We start from the raw sequence: 25689 nt of genomic DNA on the forward strand, positions 1-25689 counted from the left end.
ATAATAATAATAATAAATAACACTGATCTCATTTGAGCATTGTGGCCGAGACAGTGCTATGTATTTACCACACCATTTCCTCTTCCTGGGAACGCTGGAAGACTCCATTCTTCCCAGGCTTCCTTGTAGTTAGGTTGGGGCTCACTTGCCTGAATTCTGACCCATGGAGCGTGGGCAGAAGTGACATAAGCCATTCACGAACTGCTCTGTAAATACATCCCACAAGATCCACCAGCTGTCTCTTCCTGTTTTGTGACTGGAGCCACATACCACATAGAGTAGCTACAAGATAGAGAAGCAACCTGAGACTCTGTGTCACCACCTGTAGGAGAGCCACCAATCTACTCAACACTGATGTGAGCAAGAAATTAACCTTATTGTTTTAACCACTAAGATTTTTAGGTTTGTTACCACAGCATAATATAGCCTACCCTGACTAAGAAAATGACTAAATGAGAAAATAAAATTTACTTGTTTTATATCTAAATGTGCTATACTGCTATGCAGGTTAGTACTGGGAGCAATGATGGAGAGCTTGTAAAAATTAATAGAACTTCTAAGGTTTTTTTGACATTATACCATTACATAGATTATATAAAGGCTTCCTGAAATATAGAATCCAGTCACTATAGACCAGCCACATTCTTACTTAAATATTAGTATATTTATTTGCCCTTAACATATCTGGGACATATATACATAGATGATCCATTTTACCAAGTATTTTAACTGATATGACTAGGTAGTTGAAGCCCTATCACTTATACTCACTACAATGACACTAAGTGACACTAAGTTCCTAAAGAGAGTGACCTCTGGCCCAAAGATGAAAATCCATGCCTATGTGAAATGATTCTCTCACTTTAAAATTAAAACTGAGTGGGTGATTGTGACCTTTTAAAAATCTCCTCTTAGGAGATCTCTTGTCTTGATCATAAGCACTCCAAAAAAAAAAAAAAAAAAAAAGAGCAAAACGCTAAGATTATAGATAATAAAATTTTGTATAGACTGATTTTTGCCTAAATTTCAAGTGCTACTTATACAGAACTGGGGGGAAGCCCTCCTGAGAACCTGAAGAAATGGTATTTAAGGTACTATTATTATTTTTTTAATGTGGTCCCAAATTTTCTTGATCAAATTGTTTAGTCAATCAAAGAATTATTTCCTTTAGAGGTTTCTGAAGGGATATTAATTCAAGTCAATAAAAGGAATCATTGATCAAATCCACGAGGACTGTATCAGTTCAAGGCTCCTTATTGGATGATTATTAGCTGTTGCTGTACAAATATCACTGACAGGATTAATAAGATTTGTCATAGAATCAAAAGGCCAAAAATCAGTTCAGAGAAGGCTAAAAGTATTCCTTAAATTTAATTTTTAAATGCAGCTTTCCAAAAATCAGACATGTATTTTAGAGCAATCTTGACATCTCCAGAAGTGCATAAATGAATTAAACCTGTCAATGACCTACTTTAATGAAAGAAATTACAGCCATCTTAAATACTTATAATTTATCTTTATGATGATATTGAGTTGCTAATTTTAGAATTCAGAAATGAGAAATTATGGCAAATAACTGCATTTAGCAAAATCAACCACCTGAAGGACAGTCAAGTATATACTTCAGGTAAACAGAACATTGAGTTTGCCCATTCCTGAATGTCTTGCCGTTGCTAAAAATGTACACTGTATCTTCCCACAGAGGTTGAAGGAACCACAAGGAAATACAGGCCAACTCACTAGAGTTAATTCTATACACACCAACCATGTATACATATATTGAAACAAAGCAGCTTGACAAGGGTACCTGAACAGCAGCCTACCTTCCCACAATGGCAGGGACTGCTCATTGCCTGCCAAACCTCCACCCTCCCCTTCTTCCTTAGAAAACAGAACACTGCTTTTTTTTGATGAGCACATTTCTTCCTGGCATAAAACTATATTATCCATGAATGAACATTTGATCAATTCAAGGATATGAGACATCAGATAAAGCTGCTTAAAGAAAACTGGCTTGTCTTTTAGGGGCCACCTTTTTGATTTTTTGCCTTTCTTACTCCTCCTGACACCCATATTTTTGATGCCTAGAGTCCAGCAGCCTCTGTGGACCTTGAGTTCCACACAGTAGGAAGGAAGAGCAGAAAAGCCAGAGCTTGAACACTTGATGACAGGATGGAATTACTGCACAGCCACTCTAGTCTACATCTAAGCTACTTTCACAGGGGACAGAAACATTTTTCTATCTCCTTTAAGTCATTTTTATTTGGGGGTTTTCTGTTATGGGCAGCTAAAGTGATTTTAACTTATATAATTAGTCAATTCAGTTTTTTTTTAAATAGCCAAGAACCATAAATTAACTCTCTAGCTAATTTGTCTGTTGTTTTAAATTGATAGATTTGTACATGTAGACTCAATTTTAACTTTTTTTATCCTATTTAACAGTACTAGTCAAATTTGTTAAAATACTAATATGTCATGTAAGAAAATCATCCCTATGACTGCCTTTTTTAATGTTTCCTTCACGTATTATAAGAAATCTAGAGATAAAAATTTATTGGGAATCCAGTACATTCCTAAGGAAAACTTCTCTTCTAGTTCCCAAAGAATACCCAAAAAAAGAAGAAGAAGAAGAAGAAGAATGAAAAACCCTGTATATTTATATTTTCTAAAGTAATTTGGGGAAGAAGAAAAATACTCTGCTATAGAATGTACATTGACATGTGGTAATATGAAGAGCACTTTCCAGTTTAAACTATTTTCTATCATTTCTATTTCCAACATTCTGTTTTTAAAAATCTATTGATTCTTATATGGGAACAATGGTTAAAATTTTAATTTTCAAATAAAATTTACGCTGAAACCTCCTGATGATGATTTATAAAGGAAAACATTTCTTAAAAGTTGGGGATCAAGTAAACAAGTTCTAACTTGTTTGTTGAAAACCTAAAGCTCTGTATAATCATATCTATTTCAACCACATACATGAAAAGAGGGAGCAAGAGGAAGAGGGAGAGAGAAAACAAACCTATTTATATCCATCTGGGTCCTAAATGAAAAGGACCCCATTCTACTGTATACTTTTTTTCTCCCCTACCATGTAGTATAGACTGGGGCTAGGAAAGCTTTCATCTTTCAACCTAGAAATAAAAATAATAAATAGTTCCAAGATTTTAGAATCAAAAAAGAATTCCTAGTACAGAAATCTCTTTCTTCCTCATCTCACTTTGATCTCTTTCTCTCTCTCCTCTGAAAAGGAAGAAAGAAAAAGCAAAATGCCATTACCAATTTCTTTTTTATTTTTCACAGTAAGTCACTGATATGGTAAGCTCTCAGGCTACAAAGTCATAATGTTTTTAGTCATTATTATGAAAAAAAAAGAAGATAAAAACCACAAGTCTCCAGATGTATTGTTTTAAAATTCATATTAAAAGTGACTCTACCATGCAGCCACTATTGAAAACAGTATGGAGGTTCCTCAAAAAAACTAAAAATAGAGTTGCCACATGATCCAGCAATTCAACTCCTGGGCATATATCTGGACAAAACTATAATTCAAAAAGATACATGCACCCCTATGTTCATAGCAGTACTATTCACAATAGCCAAGACATGGATACAACCTACATGTCCATCAACAGATGAATGGATAAAGAAGATGTGGTATATATACACAATGGAATCTTACTCAGCCATAAAAAAGAATGAAATGCCATTCACAGCAACATGGATGGACCCAGAGATAAGCATACTAAGTGAAGTAAGTCAGAAAGAGGAAGACAAATACCATATGATATCCCTTATATGTGGAATCTAAAATATGACACAAATAAACTTATCTATAAAACAGAAACACACTCAAAGATATAGAGAACAGCCTTGTGGTTGCCAAGGTGGAGGGGGTGTGAGGGAGGGATGGATTGTGAGTTTGGGCTTAGCAGATGCAAACTAGTATATATAGAATTGATAAACAACAAGGTCCTACTGTGTAGCACAGGGAACTATATTTGATATCCTGTGATAATCTATAATGGAAAGGAATATGAAAAAGAATGTATATATATTTATATACATGTATAACTGAATCACTTTGCTGCATGCAGAAATTAACACAACATTGCAAATCAACTATGCTTCAATAAAATAAATTTTTTTAAACAGTGACTATCATCTACCATATGTGTGTTCATCTCAATAGCTTATTGCTGCTATAGTTTATGCCAAAGATAGAAATATAAAGCTTGATGAGAACAACAACAGTATTCTGCATATTTTGAAGTCAGTTAAAATAACATTTAGGCAAACCCAAGGTATTTCTATTATAAATTTTCTAAGATTATAATTTGCATGGTTGATGACTACAGCAAAATTAATTTTCTTTAAAGTATCACAGAACTTACTAAACATCTTATGGTTGGTGTAGTAATAAAATATATTTTAAGTGATGTTCAGGACTTACCACCTCCACCTCCAAGAAGACTGGCATTTGCTGTTTGAAAGAAAACAAAATAAAAGACATTAAATAATATATAAAAATATAATATGCCAGAGCAGTTCAAGAAAAGTTGGTAATGATCATGCTATACATACATACACACACACACACACACACACACACACACACATATATATATATCACGATATGTACTTTCATATAAAGACAGACTTTATTACTGTTTTATTATGGTATGAAAATTGAAATATTTCACTATTTTTCTCTTTTTTCTCTTCAAATGAATATTTTTACAACGTGCTTCCTTCCAATAAAATGAAGTACATATGTGATCCTTTTTTTTCCATTCTGTATCTAAATTAATCTTTTGGTTTCTCCATTTTATCAACTAGAGATAGAACAATGTTATTTAGGCAATTTCAACAATTTCAAAGGACAATGTAACAAGAAAGTATAATGATAATTTTAATTAAATTAAACACCATCAAATAAAGCTATCTCAAGACACTCTGCAATAAGAACGAACTCAAATAGTGACAGATTTATTCGTTTTTACATTAATTTTTTGTTTGAGGGAAAGAAATAAATTTTAAATATTTTTGTAAAACAATGATGTGTCATTTCTTACCCATTTATCCATTAACCTAGCACATACAATTATGAAGTCAAATAATATGCAAAATATAAGACCATTCCATTTAGATTTTTTTTTAAGAGGTCAGATTTCCAGAAGGTTCCACTGCAGTTTTCTGCTGAAGTATTAAGCAACTTTATGCCTGTGTTTATCTAGTCTCTACAAAAGCCAGAAAACAGAAGTCCTGCAGCAACATAAAAAAAGTATGTGGTAATCAAAGTCCCTTTCTTTGTGGAGAAACCTGAGCTACCAAAAGATTAAAGAAATCATTTAAGAAAGAGGAATAGGAATCTTTAACTTGAATTTTCCTGTGATGTCCACAAACCACGCACTGCCATAATAAGAGAAGCAAATATCAGAGTGTTAATGATTCTATCAATAAATAATGGAGCATTTTAAGAATAAATGCCAATATTCATATGTGATGGTTTGCTAATTATTGAAACACTAAAGAGAACATCATGAAAATGTGTGGAGAACAAATGTCTTTGAAGGTTTTCTCAATATGTCAATCTTAGAGCATCAAATCTTGTCTCATGTGATCTTCCAAGTACAGGGCCATCTAATTGCTGCTCACGCCTTCCCGTCAGTGCTTTCATCACAAATATGGACTGCGTAGCAACGCCATTAGTCAACCATAAACAAAATTCACTTCAGATATTACATTTTATTTACTTTTTTAACTTCTTTTTTTTCTTTTTTTGGGCCACGCCACGTGGCACGCAGAGTTTTAGTTCCCTGATCATGGATCAAACCTGTGCCTCCTGCAGTGGAAGCACGCAGAGTGTTAACCACTAGACCACCAGGGAAGTCCCACTTCAGATATTATAAAGTCATCTGCCACCCTGTCACCTCAGGTCCCCCAATCCTTCTGACTTCACAGTGAAAATGTGTAGTATTTACATAGATCGTATCCAGGACTTAATGCCCTGCCCCGAATCAAACTTTGTAACTGTTGAAGTGTTAACTTACTGACAGGGCATGAGGAAAGATGTTATGAATTCTATCTTGGTTCCATACCCTTTAGTGGATGGGAGAAATTTCATGATGTCTCTTGGCAAACCCAAACGTTTTCTTAAAAATCTTAGCTACATGCATTTATAAAACTGCATGGCATTTCACACTCCTGCCGATTTTTTATTTTTATATTTGACTGAGAACTCCTTCCCTGTCTATAGGTTTCTCAGATCCCAGAAACTCCATCTGTTGTCCTCCAATTTATACATATTCATTCATAAAGAAAAATTTATTTCCAACAACAAACAACAACAGCAATGAATAGTAGCTTTACACTCAAATTATCATGCCCAGAATCACAATAACACAATATAACCTATTTTCACCCAATGCTTTGCTTAATAAAGGTGGAGGCTGCCTCTTTTGAAAGCACAGCCCAAGACCCATCTGTTTAACCAGGCCCTCGTCCAATAGAGGTGGGTGGATGTGTGGGAGCAGGTGTAGGAACTGGAACTCCAGTCCCGGAGAACCATCAAGTCAGTTTATGTCAGATGTGTGCTCACGTCTAGGTGAGCATGTCTGGCCACATTTTAACATCTACATAGAAGTATTTTATAAAACTGTGGCATTTACATAGGGCACAATCACTTTTAAGATAATTTCATGTGCATTACCAGTCATGTAATAGAATCTTAATCTAAGCTGTTTAAGTGTATTCAAAGCAATTCTAATAACTGTAATCCTAATAATGATTTTTCTAAAGAACCCATCAAATTTAAGTCTATTTTATCAATCTCTGTTCTCTAAAAATTAAAAAAAAATGTTTACATTATTAGGAAAAATATCAAGACAATTTTCTTCAGTAAAAGTGACAAAAATATTGGCAAATAAAAGTGAAACTATATTATGATTTCTAATATTATTCTACCTTCACAAAGCACCTTATGCATAATATAACTCATTGTCAACATTTATTGGTCAGGTGGGTTAATATTATTTCTTCCATTTTACAAAAGTGAAAATGACTTTTGTGTTTCTAAAATTAGTAGTCATTTAATTTTTACTTAATTATTTCTAATAAATCGAGGTATATCCTTATTAGAGAGGAAGCTCTTAAAGATAAAGTCTGAGTTTAATAATTTGGCCTGCATTTAATAAGTTCTCAATACATGTTTTACAATAGTGAGATAATTGGCAGGATTAATCCCATTTCTTTATTGACGTAGAAGAGGATTTTTGTTTACTGAAGTGTGTGGAAAGAGCAAACTTTGGTCCTTTTCTTCCTGTAAGATCAAGGTCTGTTAAAGAAATTCTTAAAAGTTTATTTGGAAATAGTGATTAAAATTGTATGAAATATGTTTATATAGTTACGTCCCTCTCTAGGTCCCCTGCTAGAGGGAATTTTGGATATGCCTCTTGTTAGAGTTTCACAGGGAAGGTAAAGGAGAAAGGAACAAAGAAAACTTAAAGTTGATAAGCATGATGCTACTGCTTCTAAATTGAGATTTAAAAATCTCTTCTCTGAGCATGCTTACTAATCAACACTATTTTCCTTTATTTTTTTAAATTTTTTATTGTTTATTAGATTTAGGCTCACTTTTCCACTCTCTGTCAGGACTACTTCATAGATAGTGCCATATACATATATTATTTTTCATAGTACCAATGGCTAATTGCTACTCTTATTTTTTTTTTATACAGCAGGTTCTTATTAGTTATCCACTTCATAAATATTAGTGTATATATGTCAATCCCAATCTCCCAATTCATCACACCACCCACCTGCCCCCGCCACTTTCCTCCCTTGGTGTCCATACGTTTGTTCTCTACATCTGTGTCTCTATTTCGGCCCTGAAAACCGGTTCACCTGTAGCATTTTTCTAGTTTCCACATATATGCGTTAATATACGACAAATGTTTTTCTCTTTCTGACTTACTTCTCTCTGTATGACAGTCTCTAGATCCATCCACATCTCTACAAATGACTCAATTTCACTCCTTTTTATGGCTAATATTCCATTGTATATATGTACCACATCTTCTTTATCCATTCATCTGTCGATGGGCATTTAGGTTGCTTCCATGACCTAGCTATTGTAAATAGTGCTGCACTGAACATTGGGGTGCATGTGTCTTTTTGAATTATGGTTTTCTCTGGGTATATGCTCAGTAGTGGGATTGCTGGGTCATATGGAAATTCTATTTTTAGTTTTTTAAAGAACCTCCATACTGTTCTCCATAGTGGCTGTATCAATTTATATTCCCACCAACAGTGCAAGAGGGTTCCCTTTTCTCCACACCCTCTCCAGCATTTGTTGTTTGTAGATTTTCTGATGATGCCCATTCTAACTGGTGTGAGGTGATACCTCATTGTAGTTTTGATTTGCATTTCTCTAATAATTAGTGATGTTGAACAGCTTTTCATGTGCTTCTTAGCCATCTGTATATCTTCTTTGGAGAAATGTCTATTTAGATCTTCTGCCCATTTTTCAATTGGGTTGTTTGTTTTTTTAATATTGAGCTGCATGAGCTGTTTATAAATTTTGGAGATTAATCCTTTGTCCATTGATTCGTTTGCAAATATTTTTCCCATTCTGAGGGTTGTCTTTTTCTCTTGTTTGTAGTCTCCGTTGCTTTGCAAAAGCTTTTAAGTTTCATTAGGTCCCATTTGTTTATTTTTGTTTTTATTTCCATTACTCTAGGAGGTGGATCAAAAAAGATCTTGCTGTGATTTATGTCAAAGAGTGCTCTCCCTATGCTTTCCTCTAAGAGTTTTATAGTGTGCAGCCTTACATTTAGGTCTCGAATGCATTTTGAGTTTATTTTTCTGTATGTTGTCAGGGAGTGTTCTAATCTCATTCTTTTACATGTAGCTGTCCAGTTTTCCCAGCACCACTTACTGAAGAGACTGTCTTTTCTCCATTGTATAACCTTGCCTCATTTGTCAAAGATTAGCTGACCATAGGAGCGTGGGTTTATCTCTGGGCTTTCTATATCCTGTTCCATTGAGCTATATTTCTGTTTTTGTGCCAGTACCATACTGTCTTCATTATTGTAGCTTTGTAGTATAGTCTGAACTCAGGGAGTCTGATTCCTCCAGCTCCGTTTTTTCCCCTCAAGATTGTTTTGGCTATTCGGGGTCTTTTGTGTCTCCATATAAATTTTAAGATTTTTTTGTTCTAGTTCTATAAAAAATGCCATTGGTAATTTGATAGGGATTGCATTGAGTCTATAGATTGCTTTGGGTAGTATAGTCATTTTCACAATATTGTTTCTTTCCATATGAGAACATGGTATATATCTCTGCATCTGTTTGTATCATCTTTAATTTCTTTCATCAGTGTCTTCTAGTTTTCTGCATACAGGTCTTTTGTCTCCCTAGGTAGGTTTATTTCTAGGTATTTTATTCTTTTTGTTGCAGTGGTAAATGAGAGTGTTTCCTTAATTTCTCTTTCAGATTTTTCATCATTAGTGTATAGGAATACAAGAGATTTCTGTGTATTAATTTTATAGCCTGCAACTTTACCAAATTCATTGATTAGCTCTAGTAGTTTTCTGGTGGCATCTTTAGGATTCTCTATGTAGAGTATCATGTCATCTGCAAACAGTGACAGTTTTACTTCTCCTTTTCCAATTTGGATTGCTTTTATTTCTTTTTCTCCTCTGATTGCCGTGGTTAGGAATTCCAAAATTATGCTGAATAATAGTGGTGAGAGTGGACATCCTCGTATCGTTCCTGATCTTAGAGGAAATGCTTTCAGTTTTTCACCATTGAGAATGAGGTTTGCTGTGGGTTTGTCTATATGGCCTTTATTATGTTAAGGTCAGTTCCCTCTATGCCCACTTTCTGGAGAGTTTTTATCATAAATGGGTGTAGAATTTTGTCAAAAGCTTTTTCTGCATCTATTGAGATGATCATATGGTTTTTCTTCTTCAATTTGTTAACATGATGTATCACATTGATTGATTTACGTATACTGAAGAATCCTTGCATCTGTGGGATAAATCCCACTTGATCATGGTGTATGATCTTTTTAATGTGTTTGCTGGTATTTTGTTGAGGATTTTTGCATCTATATTCATCAGTGATATTGGTTTGTAATTTTCTTTTTTTGTAGTATCTTTGTCTGGTTTTGGTATCAGGGTGATGGTGGCCTCATAGAATGACTTCGGGAGTATTCCTTTCTCTGCAAATTTTGGGAAGAGTTTGAGAAGGAAGGGTGTTAGCTCTTCTCTAAGTGTTTGATAGAAGTCACCTGTGAAGCCATCTGGTCCTGGACTTTTGTTTGTTGGAAGCTTTTTAATCACAGTTTCAATTTCATTACTTGTGATTGGTCTGTTCATATTTTCTATTTCTTCCTGGTTCAGTCTTGGAAGTTTATACCTTTCTAAGAATTTGTCCATTTCTTCCAGTTGTCCATTTTATTGGCATAGAGTTGCTTTTAGTCTCTTAGGATGCTTTGTATTTCTGCGGTGTCTGTTGTAACTTCTCGTTTTTCATTTCTAATTTTATTGATTTGAGTCCTCTCCCTCTTTTTCTTGATGAGTCTGGCTAATGGTTTTTCAATTTTGTTTATCTTCTCAAAGAGCCAGCTTTTAGTTTTATTGATCTTTGCTATTGTTTTCTTTGTTTCTATTTCATTTATTTCTGCTGTGATCTTTACGATTTCCTTCCTTCTACTAACTTTGGGTTTTGTTTGTTCTTCTTTCTCTAGTCCCTTTAGGTGTAAGGTTAGATTGTGTACTTGAGATTTTTCTTGTTTCTTGAGGTAGGTTTGTATTGCTATAAACTTACCTCTTAGAACTGCTTTTGCTGCATCCCAAAGGTTTTGGATCGTTGTGTTTTCATTGTCATTTTTCTCCAGGTAGTTTTTGATTTCCTCTTTGATTTCTTCAGTGATCTCTTGGTTATTTAGTAATGTATTCTTTAGCCTCCATGTGTTTGTGTTTTTTATGTTTTTTTCCCTGTAATTGATTTCTAATCTCATAGCATTGTGGTCAGAAAAGATGCTTGATATGATTTCAATTTTCTTAAATTTACTGAGGCTTTATTTGTGACCCAAGATGTGACCTATCCTGGAGAATGTTCCATGTGCACTTGAGAAGAAAGTGTATTCTATTGGTTTTGGATGGAATGTCCTATAAATATCAATTAAAGCTATTGTCTGTTGTATCATTTAAAGCTTGTGTTTCCTTATTAATTTTCTGTTTGGACGACCTGTCCATTGGTGTAAGTGAGGTGTTAAAGTCCCCTACTATTCTTGTGTTACTGTCAATTTCCTCTTTTATAGCTGTTAGCAGTTGACTTATGTATTGAGGTGCTCCTATGTTGGGTGCATATATATTTATAATTGTTATCTCTTCTTCTTGAATTGATCCCTTGATCATTATGTAGTGTCCTTCCCTGTCTCCTGTAACATTCTTTATTTTAAAGTCCATTTTATCTGATATGAGTATTGCTACTCCAGCTTTCTTTTGATTTCCATTTACATGGAATATCTTTTTCCATCTCCTTACTTTCAGTCTGTATGTGTCCTTAGGTCTGAAGTGGGTCTCTTGTAGACAGCATATATATGGGTCTTGTTTTTGCATCCTTTCAGTGAACCTGTGTCTTTTGGTTGGAGCATTTAATCCATTCATGTTTCAAGTAATTATCAATTTGTATATTCCTATGACCATTTTCTTAATTGTTTTGGGTTTGTTTTTGTAGGCCCTTTTCTTCTTTTGTGTTTCCCACTTCGAGAAGTTCATTTAGCATTTGTTGTAGAGCTGGTTTAGTGGTGCAGAATTCTCTTAGCTTTTGCTTATCTGTAAAGCTTTTGATTTCTCCATCGAATCTGAATGAGATCCTTGCTGGGTAGTGTAATCTTGGTTTTACTTTCTTCCCTTTCGTCTCTTTAAGTATATCATTCCACTACCTTCTGGCTTGTAGAGTTTCTGTTGAGAAATCAGCTGTTAACCTTATGGGAGTTCCCTTGTATGTTATTTGTCATTTTTCCCTTGTTGCTTTCAATAATTTTTGTCTTTAATTTTTGCCAATTTGATTACTATGTGTCTCGGCGTGTTTCTCCTTGGGTTTATCCTGACTGGGACTCTGTGCTTCCAGACTTGGGTGGCTATTTCCTTTCCCATGTTAGGGAAGTTTTCAACTATAATCTCTTCAAATATTTTCTTGGGTCCTTTCTCTCTCTCCTCCTTCTGGGACCCCTATAATGTGAATGCTGTTGCGTTTAATGTTGTCCCAGAGGTATCCTAGGCTGTCTTCATTTCTTTTCATTCTTTTTTCTTTATTCTGTTCCACGGCAGTGAATTCCACCATTCTGTCTTCCAGGTCACTTATCCTTTGTTCTGCCTCAGGTATTCTGCTATTGATTCCTTCTAGTGTATTTTTCATTTCAGTTATTGTATTGTTCATCTCTGTTTGTTTGTTCTTTAATTCTTCTAGGTGTTTGTTCTTTAATTCTTCTAGGTCTTTGTTAAACATTTCTTGCATCTTCTCGATCTTTGCCTCCATTCTTTTTCCGAGGTCCTGGATCATCTTCACTATCATTATTCTGAATTCTTTTTCTGGAAGGTTGCCTATCTCCACTTCATTTAGTAGTTTTTCTGGGGTTTTATCTTGTTCCTTCATCTGGTACATAGCCCTCTGCCTTTTCGTCTTGTCTCTCTTTCTGTGAATGTGGTTTTTTTCCCACAGGCTGCAGGATTGTAGTTCTTCTTGCTTCTGCTGTCTGACTCTGGTGGATGAGGCTATCTAAGAGGCTTGTGCAAGTTTCCTGATGGGAGGGACGGGTGGTGGGTAGAGCTGGGGGTTGCTCTGGTGGGCAGAGCTCAGTAAAACTTTAATCCGCTTGTCTGCTGATGGGTGGGGCTGCCTTCCCGCCATGCTGGTTGTTTGTCCTGAGGTGACCCAACACTGGAGCCTACCCGGCTCTTTGGTGGGGCTAATGGTGGACTCTGGGAGGGCTCATGCCAAGGAGTACTTCCCAGAACTTCTGCTGCCAGTGTCCTTGTCCTCACGGTGAGTACAGCCACCCGCCGCTTCTGCAGGAGACCCTCCAACACTAGCAGGTAGGTCTGGTTCAGTCTTCTATGGGGTCACTGCTCCTTCCCCTGGGTCCCAATACGCACACTACTTTGTGTGTGCCCTCCAAGAGTGGAGTCATTGTTTCCCCCTGTACTGTCGAAGTCCTGCAATCCAATCCCGCTAGCCTTCGAAGTCTGATTCTTTAGGAATTCCTCCTCCCGTTGCCAGACCCCCAGGTTGGGAAGCCTGATGTGGGGCTCAGAACCTTCACTCCAGTGGGTGGACTTCTGTGGTATAAGTGTTCTCCAGTTTGTGAGTCACCCACCCAGCAGTTATGGGATTTGATTTTATTCTGATTGCGCCCCTCATACCATCTCATTGTGGCTTCTCCTTTGTCTTTGGAATTGGGGTATCTTTTTTGGTGAGTTCCAGTGTCTTCCTGTCAATGATTGTTCAGCAGTTAGTTGTGATTCCGGTGCTCTCGCAAGAGGGAGTGAGCACACGTCTTTCTACTCTGCCATCTTGAATGAATCTCAATCAACACTATTTTCTTTCACATTTTTCTAAGGAAAATGTCCCTTCTATTACCAGAGGAGGTGGAGGAAAAAAGCAAGCTTCAGTAATTGTCTCAAAGACTGATTCAATGAGAAAATAAAATGAGCCGTTACAAATTAATGAATTTGTGTATTGCACTTTTTCCTCCCCAAAATGAGAACTCAATGAAATGAATATTTTCAATGTTTAAAAAGCAAAAACAACACGGAATATAAAATGGGGGTAAGGGTTACCAAAATCTAATTTCAAAGTGGCAAATTTGAAGAATTTACTTATCATACCCTAAGCAAATGATTGTTTTTTGATGTTTAGAGAAATTGTTCTTTTCTAATTAAACTCAGTTTTGAATTTTTAAATTAAAATTATCAAATTATACATAGGTATAAATATTCATTATAAAATTATCAAAACCAAAAAAAAATTAGATACAAGTAGGATTCTTTTTCATGGGATAATTAGTTCAAATGAAAAATAATTGTGGTGTTTGACAGTAGTGTCATTATTTTATGTTTTTCTCAAGATACAAATGGAATATTACCTTACTTTCTTCCTGAAAAAAAAATTCTTAAGTGACTCTCTTCTACGTGTGTGTGTGTGTGTGTCTTTTTAAGAACATAACTATAATTAAATTGTGGATCAAATGATGAAAATACAATTAGTATATAAGTAATCTTATAACAGTAGAAGTTCCTAGATGGAATATAGACCATAACATTATTACCTAAAGCACTTTTCCTCCGAAGATCTCAAAATCCTTTTCTGTCTATATAGGGTAATACAAAGAATACTGAACTGAGAGCCAGGTAACCTCATTTTAATTCTGCTTCAGTTACTAAATAGCAGATGATTTTGGCAAGTCATAGTCAACTATCTTACTTATCTTCTTCCATCAGGAAATTTAGAAGCAATCGGGAATGTCAAACAGGTTTCAAACAATTCAGATTCATTAATTACAAGAGACTGTCTGTACCTCTGATTTGAGAAGGATTCTGAGGCTAAATCTAGGCTCAGTGGAAAAGAGAACCATGATCAATTAATGTTGGTCACAGTCAGACGGGGAAAGGAAGAATTAAAATGGCGGCGCACATGCTATATAGTGGGGATCGCTGGATCAGAGGACTTCTCTTATATTTGACAGCTTTTGATGTAATGAAATTCGATTCAATAATCTTGAAAAACGAAACTACTAACCTAACATGTGCCAGCATTGTACTTTAGCATGGCTAATAGCTCCTGCGGTTTCTGAGTCTGAAATAATTCAGTCTGTGAAATAGTCCAGAGCTGGGAGAGGTAACCCATGTCCTCTGTGAGTCAAACTGGCCTGATCAGTGTTTGGAACAATTTTTTATTCCACTTGCCCAGTAATTCCTATTATCTGTACTTAGTAATTATTTATTTTCCCACTCCATTTCTACTTTCACCCAAGACTATCTGTCAAACAAGCAACTGCCTGGGAGACTAGTCTTTAAACATTGATTAAATCTATTTGTGCAGGATTTTTGTTTGCTTTTCATAATTATTATTATTTTGTTTGCTTTTCATAATTATAAAATTATAAGTATGCTTAAAAGCATACTGACCACCTAGTTTAGCTTATTTTTTCTGCTTTCTTATTACAATAGAGCACATGGGATGTCAAAATGATTGCTGGCAAAAAACTTCCCCAGGGGCTCTACTTAAAACACCACTTCATTCACAACATGTTATCCTAAAAAATACAAAACCCAAAATATCACCCTTCAGAATGGCACACATTATATTCCCTAGACTTTGAAACTCAAAGTAGGAAGGGCTAAAAAAAAATCTGTTAAGATTAAAATCCCAAGCACGTGCATGACTCTAGAACCACTTTTAACAGGGAGCAACCATCTCAACTGACAGCTGTGGAAATACAATCTACACAGACAAATACAGCCATCAATTTGGCAACAGCTCTCTGTTCATGATTTACCAGATTTACACCTCCTGATCAAAATCAACAGTGCCAGAAGTTTTGGGCAATGGTATAATTTCCTGCTTTGAAGATTACAAAGAGAGAAAATTAAGAATAGGCTTAAGGAGATATGGGGATATATGTATACGTATAGCTCATTCACTTTGCTATACAGCAGAAACTAACACACCATTGTAAAGCAATTATACTCCAATAAAGATGTTTAAAAAAAAAAAAAGAATAGGCTTAACTATTTCACATGTAGAAACCAGGCATAAACACATGATGAATAATTCACATTTCACACACTTCAGAATTCAAAGGAACTATTGATTATTCCAGGATCTGTGTGGTTGTATAAGCTGTAACCCACCATGAAGCCAAAAACAGAATACAATGAGTCCTACTATTGATAAATAGGTGAAAAGGCATCAGGAATTGGAAAACTTACTTGGGAGTATTAACAACGAAACAAAATGGAATTACTCTGGTTGAACTGCAAGGGAGGAGCTAGAGCTGCCCCGTTTTGCCAATCTGGTGTCACCAGCTATTACCCTGGGCGCTCGGGACTTCTTGGAATACTGCAACATGGGGAAAAAAACCCTTATTTTGTCCAACTCCTTCATTTTACAAAAATGGAAAGTTAAAGAGGATCAAAGATGTTAGGTAACTTCTCTGGAATCAGGCCTAGGAGAAGAACCTAGGACCTACCATACAATAATGCCAAATTCAAATTGGAAATATATATATTAATATATATATATAATATACATATATTATATATGTATAGCTCATTCATTTTATATATAAATATATAATATATTTATATATAAATATATATATATATAGACACACACACACACATATATATGTATGTATGTGTATATGATTGTTGTTGTTTGTTCTTCTGAAATCACATCCAAAGATGGTAACAGAACACAATGCGCATGGGGTCTACCAAATGTTATCCTACTGAAGATCACCTGATTTAATTATTAAAGGGTGAACTATAGCACTGGCAGTTCCTACAGCTTCACAATGCACTGCAACTCAAGCAAAATGAGAGGATCAGCACATGTTTCTATGTACCAGTCATCCTTCTTGACGCTGTGCTCTGAATCAGTTGTAATTTTGATAATGATAACACTGGCTCAGTTACAAAAATGGGATTACTTAAGTCACCCAATCTGGGGCTTTCCAAAGAGTGAACAAGCGTGTCTAAATAGATGGGGGGCCGGAGGGGGGGGTGGAATGAGTTCAAATGTACATTAGAGTTGTAGTTGTAATAATACAAGACACTTGAACAGAAATTTTAACTTGTCTTTCACAAGGAAAATTTTGAATGCAAACCAAGTCTCAATTTAAAAAATAGAAGATGCACTTATTTGAGGGAATATGATACACTTTAGCCTGATGAAAACATAAGCCTGAACATGCACTCTCATTTATACACTTCTTGGGGAGACCGTTTTTTTTTAATAAAACCAGACAGTATCTTTAAAAGAAAAACTGTTTTACATAGTTTCCTTATTTCATCTTTCTTATAATATTATGGAATCTTTATTTCTCTACAATAATGAAACAGCAAATAAGTTTTTACAAAAGGTTTATTTTAGGTTGCACTTTAAACGAGTAAGACAAAAGAATAATTCTCAGTCATAGTAAATAAATGGGAAGACTGAGACAAAGAACCTCAAAGGTAAAGGACTTGGCGTTAAAGGAAATGAATAGGATTGCTACCCTGAGAACACTTATCAAGATTTAAAATCCACAAAGGTGAAGGCCATGTTTGTTGGTATCGACAGTACCATGCACAGTTCCTGGCACAGAGTAGAGGCTGAATAAATATTTGTTAAAAAACATAACTAAGGGAATGAATGTAAGACAGGGGAAAGAGAGAAGGGAAAGGGAAAGTCATATTTCTGGGACAAGTGAGAGCTACAGTAACAGATAATGACTCCTTCACAAGTTCACAGCCAAGTGGGGCTACTCCAGGAGGGAGCCAAACAGATCGTGGTCCAATTCCAGACTCTATCATCGTCCTTGAGAAAGTTATTTAAACTCCAATTGATAATCTAATCTCTTGTATTAATCAGGTAAAATAATAGTCATGGTACAGGTTAGCTGAGAGGAGTAAGGGTGATAACTTATGTGAACGCACAATTGGCGCCTGGAATATGCTGAGGCTTAGATGTCAGTTCCCTACCCATGACCTTGATTACAGTGCTACTTCTGGAAGACACAATAGAGGTTAACAGAAAACCTCCACTAATTGTGGGAGTATGCTAAAAGTATGCAGACCAATCTTCACTTTGTGGGGACCGTGACCATATTCATCTTAGAGAACTACAGTCCTCTACCCTCAATCTGAGGTGTCCTGGGCTATGCCCTCATCAGAGTTTTGGGAAGAAACTAGAACTTCTGCACACAGGAGAGTGAAGAAGAAGGTCATCTTCAAATTATTATTTTAATTCTGTCTTTGGTTTTAGGTCAATTTAAAAATAATTCTATAAACCCGTAAAGAAAATGGGTGTCATTATTTCACATATTATAACACTTTCCCCTTCTGGATTCTTTTGATGATTTAGTTTAAAAATAATGTTGGTAATTTTATGCCAGATAATTTCTGTTTACCCCTCAAGACCCACTCTCTACAGTTGCCCCTGTTCTCCGCCTAAAGTGATTTAACTATATAAATGACATCAATGGGTCCTCTTATCCTCTGGCTCTGGTTGAGTTCAGTCAATAGGGAGCCCTGGCAGTAGCTGGTGGGAGAGTTGAGAATGAGTTGAAGGTATTTATTCCCCTGGTTCTCTTCCTGTAAGCTTACCTTGACCTGACTATGTCCTTTGAATAAAGGTCACTACTCTAATCAAGGTCATTTAGTTTATAAGATGACTTCATCTCCTTTTAGGTTCTGATATGTCTCCCTCTACTCACCTCTTTGAGCTTAGAGTTGTAACAGCTGTGCAGTTGGTAGCCTCTGGTTCCTGAACAATCCCTTGAGGTTCTTTTACACCATATCTATCTCCAACCCTTGTACTTATTCCCTTTATAAATAAGCTGTCCTCGAAGTATCCTAATTTGATTGTGCCAAGGTTCCTGTTGGGACTTTGATTGAACAGATATCGTTTTTACAGACTGGTCACAACTGGTGGCTAGCCTAAATCACACATCCCTTCCCAAACTAACACTCTTAGTTAATAACTGTTATGAGGATGACTCATGTTCTTATGTTACCATTTGGGGAATAATCAATATAGTAGACTAAAGTGTTCCTTATTAATTAAAATATAAAATATATTTTTAAAAAACATAAAATAATATGTATTCATTTGAACATGTGAATCAATAATTTTATTAAACAAACTCAACTCCTCTTATCTTCTATTCCTTTCCATACCTTTCTCCATGTTCATATAAATATATACACATAATTGAGTCTTCCTGGGATTACTGTTTAAAAAACAATGGATTCTACTATAAAAATTACCGTGCAACCAAATTTTCTAATTTATCAATACATCAAGGGCTCGAACTAATAAAATAATATATGACATACTATAATTTTCACAAGTTTGAGTGAAACCACTCCCGTTATTGATGGACACTTAGGTTTTTTCCAGTTCTGCCATTATAGAAAAGCTCTAGTAAAAATCATTGTGTGTGTGTGTGTGTGTGTGTGTGTGTATGTGTGTGTTTTACTACATACTGATGCTTCTATCCTATAGAGCAAATCCTCCAAAGTATTTATGGATAACAGAGCATATGCATTTTTCAAACTTAAGAGTTTAATAATTATTAAAATTTGCATATTAAAATGTCAAAAATAGCAAAAATCTAACATTCATAAGTATACCCTGGAAAGCACATAAAACATCAGTATCATCTGACATCTGTCAATAAATAATCTGAAGCAAAATGTCTTGACATGAGATGAGGTTCACTGGACTGCTTCTGATTTAAATGTAAAATACATCAGTGAAAAGTTCTCACTTATATATTCAGTCTGAATTTCTGACTGATTTCAAATATATAAATTTCAAAATGGTCTGTATTTAATGTAAAAATAATAAATCCATCTCAACTGATGGTGAGCCTCTTTAACCACTTTCTTTTCATGTTTACTAGACACAAATCATGACAGGTCTTGAACTTCAAAGCAAACTAACAACTTCGCTAGAAAAGATTAGAGAAAGTTTCCCCTATTTTCTAATTAAATTCCTTGCAAATTTAAAGTATACTTCAGAATTTTAAAGATAAAGAAGCTCAGTAGATATTAACTCATTAGAAAGATATGGAAGGAAAATTGATCAAAAACACAAAGAGATGTAAGAATGCTTCAGTTCAGTATGGATTTCAAGGCTAAGTACAACTATTTCTTTTCTAAACTGTTCTAGAATATGAAGACTTTCTCTAGCATGACCAATTCTACTTATGTTAAATTAAAGAAAATTCAATAGAGCTATATTTTCATTTTTCTTTTTCCAATCTAAACACATCATTTTAAAGTAACATTCTTCCTCCAGTTCACTGAAGTCTTGTTACACAGCTAAAGTGTGCAGTTGACAGAGGAGCTGACCCAGCTTTCCATTCATCCTCACGCAATACTTGCATCATCAAGCAGCTCTGATCTAACTACTTGCACCAAATTTGACCCTGTGACATGAACAACTTATGAAAATTTTAAAATGAGCTCTTGTATGATTCATTTCTGTCAGAAAGTCATGCTCTGAATCACCAAGCCAGTGGAGAAGCTGACACATATTTTAGTAAGCTGACCAAGGTAGAAAATATGCCCATTATCACAACCAACTTAAGTAATATAAAAATAGATCATGATAACAATTTTCTAAGCATCTATTATTTACTAGGTGATGTTAAGACCTGTATGGTATCTGTCATACTTTAAACAGCCTTGCAAAGTGTGAATTTTACTTTTCCTATAACATATGAGGAAATGAAGGCTACAGTGACACTAAATTGCTTGCCCCAAAGTTGTGAGCTGGTAAGTCAGTATTCAACCCAATATTTGAGCCCTTTAATCAAATATCTAACCAATTATCTTTACAGTATGCCAGACTATCTCTTAAGGAATTATTTCATTTCTCCCATATCATTTCAAAATACATGGATATCCAATACCCATGATAGACAATGAATTCAAATAACACCAATGTCAAGGTAGTATCACCAGTTTTTTAATCTAACTAGTGACCAGAAGGGACAGCATTTACATATATCATACAACTTAAAGTCATAAAAATTTAAATATCTTTAGTTATACTTTCCCCATTAACACTACTATTGTATAATAATCAGCAATTTAGATCTCTTAAAACCTGAAATTGTCTATAAAGGAAAACTCGTTTAAAACATTATATTTAATATTCTGATAACATTAAAAAGTGGCCTTCAAAAAAGATGAAAATTCTCAGTATGATTTTAGGCAACATGAACAAGTATGCACACACTGTTATCGATGAGGATATATATTTCTTAATTAACAGGGCTTTTGACTTGAGTTCAGTTAAATTTAACAAAACAATAATAATACATTAAGGTTTGGCTTTCACCAAGTAAATGCAAACTGGCTAATCTAAGATTTTATATACTTATAATGAAATACACAAAATGAAAATGAATATATGCTTTCATTCGTCCTGAATTTTCTATCATTAGCAACTCCTCATCCTTGAATTTAGGATTATCAATTAAAGAATCATTTTGGGGCTTCCCTGGTGGCGCAGTGGTTGAGAATCTGCCTGCTAATGCAGGAGACACGGGTTCGAGCCCTGGTCTGGGAAGATCCCACATGCCACGGAGCAGCTGGGCCCGTGAGCCACAGCTGCTGAGCCTGCGCGTCTGGAGCCTGTGCCCCGCAACGGGAGGGGCCGCGATAGTGAAAGGCCCGCGCACTGCGATGAAGAGCGGTCCCCGCACCGCGATGAAGAGTGGCCCCCACTTGCCGCAACTAGAGAAAGCCCTCGCACGAACCGAAGACCCAGCACAGCCAAAAATAAATAAATAAATAAATAAATAAATAAATAAATAATAAATAAAATTAAAAAAAAAAAAAAAAAAGAATCATTTTGATAACTTGAGGTAACAAATAAAAATCATAATGATTTTTCTCCTTCCTAAATTAAATTACATAGTTCTAATAACTCTATTTCAAATTATGGGTGCCTTCTAGTAATGTGCAATAAAATTTTACACTGCCCAAGGATACAATAAATATTCAATATATCATTATGTTTATGCAAACTGCAAGCATCAAGAAACTCTCCTCTGAAACATGGAAAAATGTAACTTTATCAACATCAACTTTAATCATTTATAAAAAGACCCACTTTTTTCTGTACCAAGAGACAAGTTATAATTTGCGTTCTGTGAATATCAAAAAATACCAACTACTTTTGTTATTACAGTTCCATCAGGCCAGCTGTGGATTCTATAACAGAGATTAGTTTTATTCTGGTGCATTGAAAAGCATTGATATTAATCTCAGACAAAAGTATTATCATTGGTGAGATGCTGATTACTGACTACAGAGGCTTTTAAAAATTATAATTATTTAACAAATCTCACAGGATAACCAAAAATTACTTACTGCAAATAGTTACACTTCTAATGCCACTGAGATATCCAAATATCAGAAATAAAATAGAAGCAGCAATAGTTAAGCAAAGAATTTGTATATGGTATTTCAGATGCAATGGATTTGGGGTCTACCAAAAAAAGTATTTAATGCTAATCCAAATTGCACCAGTAATTAGTTATATAATTTTGGGCAGGTCACCTAGATCTCTGTGCCTCCATTTAACACTTATAAAAATGTACATTATAATTTAATTATTTAACAACCATTTGTTAAGCAGACACTATGCGTGGGTGCTCTGGGATAAGTGCTAAGAATAAATAGAAAGTAAAATAGACACGCTAAATTAGATAATTATAATAAATAAATCTATAAATTATAAATATCATAATATAATTAATGTGTTTAATATTTAAACATTTGAATCATGATACTGAAGAAAAAATGTTGTTTTACAAGTTGATGGTACTTTATACTATATTTTCCAAAATTTTGTCTTCTCAGACCTCCAGTTCAGACAAGATGGCATAGATTTGTTTCTTCCTGTGCCATTTCTCCTCCCCTCTCCCTCCCTAAGTACAACTATAAATGCTGAAAATAATGCAAGAGGCAACCAAAGAAAAACTCTGAAAGGTTTAAGGAGGAAGGTGAACTGGTTAGAGACCCCAAGATAGGAGGAACAATCTAGGTGCAAGGCATCTTACATCCTCCCACCCAAAGGAAGAAGGCAACCAGGCCCAGTATCTCTTGACACACAATCTAGAAACAGAAGGCGGTGCAGGTAGGTTCCTTCTTCCCTGGATCAATAGGAGCCCCACTGACAATAAGCTCTTCAATAAAAGTGCTCTCTTCCTCAGGGCCTTAGACTCCCCTCCTACACCAAGAGACACTGGATGGCTGGGGGGCACCAGCAAAGGGGATCCTGCCACAAGCACCCAGACCAGGAAGGACTTCCCATCCCCCACGGGCACGGGGCACAGGCCACGACAAGCTCTGGCTTAGGAAGTGCTGTTCTTTCCCGCTAGGCCTGAGAATCTTTCTCCCACCACGAAACATCCAGGGAGAAGGTGGGCGGAGGAAAGCTGGCCAGAGGAGGGATCCCCACCAAGATAAGCAAACAGGCCCAGAAGCACTCTTCACTCTGTCAGGCCAGAGACTTCCTTTTCCCCACCTAGAAACACCAGGAAATTCCTTCTGCCTCTCAGGCAGAACCAGTAGGAACTACTGGGGGCCCCACCCATTCAAGTTACATCAAACCAAAAGCACAACATCAAAAAGGCTACGAAAATTAAATTGTCATTGGAACTAGAGCCCACTAAGGTAGTCCAAGATCTGTGAACTAAACCTAAACAGAGTCGGTTCCTACTAAAATTAAAGATTTAAATAGGAGCTTGAGTCTCCTAAAATGAACAGAGCCTCAGGGACCCGTGGGACAAAAGCAATAGATCTGAGAGGTTGGAAAGGAAGAAAGTAGGGTCAATGGATTATCTGAAGAAAGAATGACTGAAAACTTCACAGATTTAATGAAAAATATAAACCAATAGATTCATGAGATGAATCCCACATAAGATAAACCCAAAGAAATCCATGCAGGAATTTCCCTGCTGGTGGTGCAGTGGTAAAGAATCCGTCTTCCAAGGCAGGTGACTTGGTTCGATCCCTGGTCAAGGAACTAAGATCCCACATGCCGCAGGGCAACTAAGCCCAGGCGCCACAACTACTGAGCTTGTGCGCCTCAACTAGAGAGCCCGTGTGCCACAAACTACAGAGCCCATGTGTTCTGGAGCCCATGCGCCACAACTAGAGAAGAGAAAACCGACACACCACAAATAGAGAGAAGCACGCACGCCACAATGAACAGCCCACACGTCACAGCTAAGACCCGAAGCAGCCAAAGAAAGAAAGAAAGAAATCTATGCAAAGACACAGGATAATTAAACTTCTGAGAACTAAAGACCAAAAAAAATCTTGAAAGCAGTCAGAAAGAAATAAAAAGAACATAAACTATAACATTTAGTGGGATGCCAGTTCAAATGACAGGTTAGCTGGTGGCCTCCCCAGGGACTATCTCAGCTGAAAAGAGCTGCCTCACCTATGTCATGCCCCCTTCTTGGATGGCTCACATCGCCTAACTTGGGGATATAAAAGCCTGGTCCCCTGTCCAATGACTGATGTATATGGGAATACAAAGGTCCAGCCCTTGTCCCAACTCAAGACAATTCTGAAGGACCATCTCAGCTTCCTAGATGTTCAACTCAGGCTCTTTTTGAAAATGTAACACAGTTCAACTTCTCCCCTGTTCAGTTCTGATTCCTCTCCCTTTCTTCCACAGATTTTTTTTTTTTTTTTTTATCCCAAGAATGCTTCCTAATAAATATCCTGCTTGCTAATCTCTATCTCAGTGTCTGCTTCCTGGGGAAACCAAGTTGTGACAGCAGTCATGGAGGCATGTGATAGCGAGACAGAGCAAGGCCTGTGCAGGAGGCATTTATGGTTAAATGGAGTGACTCTTTGACCACCAACTATTAGAAGCTCTCTTTAGCATGTGGGCATGTGATGCCTCTTGGCCCTTAGCTTTAGGTCTTAGTGTTCAATTCCAGGGCAACAAGAAAAGTATCCCCCAATATCTTATTATATTAGTCTAGTTTGAAACTTTAATAACAAATATTAAATGCAATCTTAAATTAAAATTCAAATAATTCAATTTTTAAATTAGACATCAAGCCTCCCACAAATATGATTCAAATAAATACATTTAGCATTAATGATAATGATGCCAGGTTATGAAGTCAATGTTGGAGGAAAAGGAGAGACAGTGTAAAGCATCCTGAAAATTTTTTATTAAAAAAAAAATTTTAAATACCCTGGAAAGAATTAGACCTATACAAATTTGTGAGGAGGAAGCAAAGAAGCAAATTCTTGGACCCAGAACTCTTCTTATAGTTCTGAATGATGTAAATATCAAGAGCCTGATATTTCCCATGTAAATCCTTACATTATAACTTTAAAATTTCAAAGTCTATTAACCGTTTACCTTTTACTCATCAACAGTGTTGTGCTGGCCAGAGAACTTCCAAAATCATCTCACAGATCACTTGCTTTCTTATAGAACTCAGTGCTCTGTGTACAGAGTCATTACAATCCACTCCTTAACTGATCCCAACTTTTGTATATTTTGATACAAAATATATCAAAATATAGCTCTCTCTCCCCTGTGTGTCTGAACTCCTGGTCACTTAATGAACGCTACCTGACAGGTTCTTCCAGCAGCCAAACTCTGTCCAGCCCTAATAATCCCCTTCCCTTGGACATGATGAGCCACTGAAGAAGGATTATTCTGACCTTAACTCTCATTGCTTATCGATCATCTCTACCTCCTCCGTGGTACCTGAAAGACTGATGGCCTCAATAATTTTTTAGCCTGAGCAAAGTGACCCAACCCACAGTCAACTGGTAATGATTCTGCCACTTACCCAACGGACAGACACAGCCAGTGACATCTGATTTAATATGTTAATGAAGAACAAAAGCA

General features: G+C 35.9%; 1 protein-coding gene across 4 annotated transcripts in view; it reads right to left on the reverse strand.

Annotated features, from left to right (window-relative positions):
• Nucleotides 1-25689, reverse strand: part of MACROD2 (mono-ADP ribosylhydrolase 2) — a 2013670-nt gene that overhangs the window by 1537927 nt on the left and 450054 nt on the right. For all 4 annotated transcript variants that reach the window (XM_057529039.1, XM_057529040.1, XM_057529041.1 and 1 more), the window contains exon 4: nucleotides 4457-4486. In XM_057529039.1, the coding sequence (XP_057385022.1) occupies nucleotides 4457-4486 (30 nt within the window). The remainder of the gene's footprint in view (nucleotides 1-4456; nucleotides 4487-25689) is intronic.

Source organism: Balaenoptera acutorostrata, chromosome 15 (genome assembly GCF_949987535.1).
Source record: "Balaenoptera acutorostrata chromosome 15, mBalAcu1.1, whole genome shotgun sequence".
Lineage (NCBI taxonomy): Eukaryota > Metazoa > Chordata > Mammalia > Artiodactyla > Balaenopteridae > Balaenoptera > Balaenoptera acutorostrata.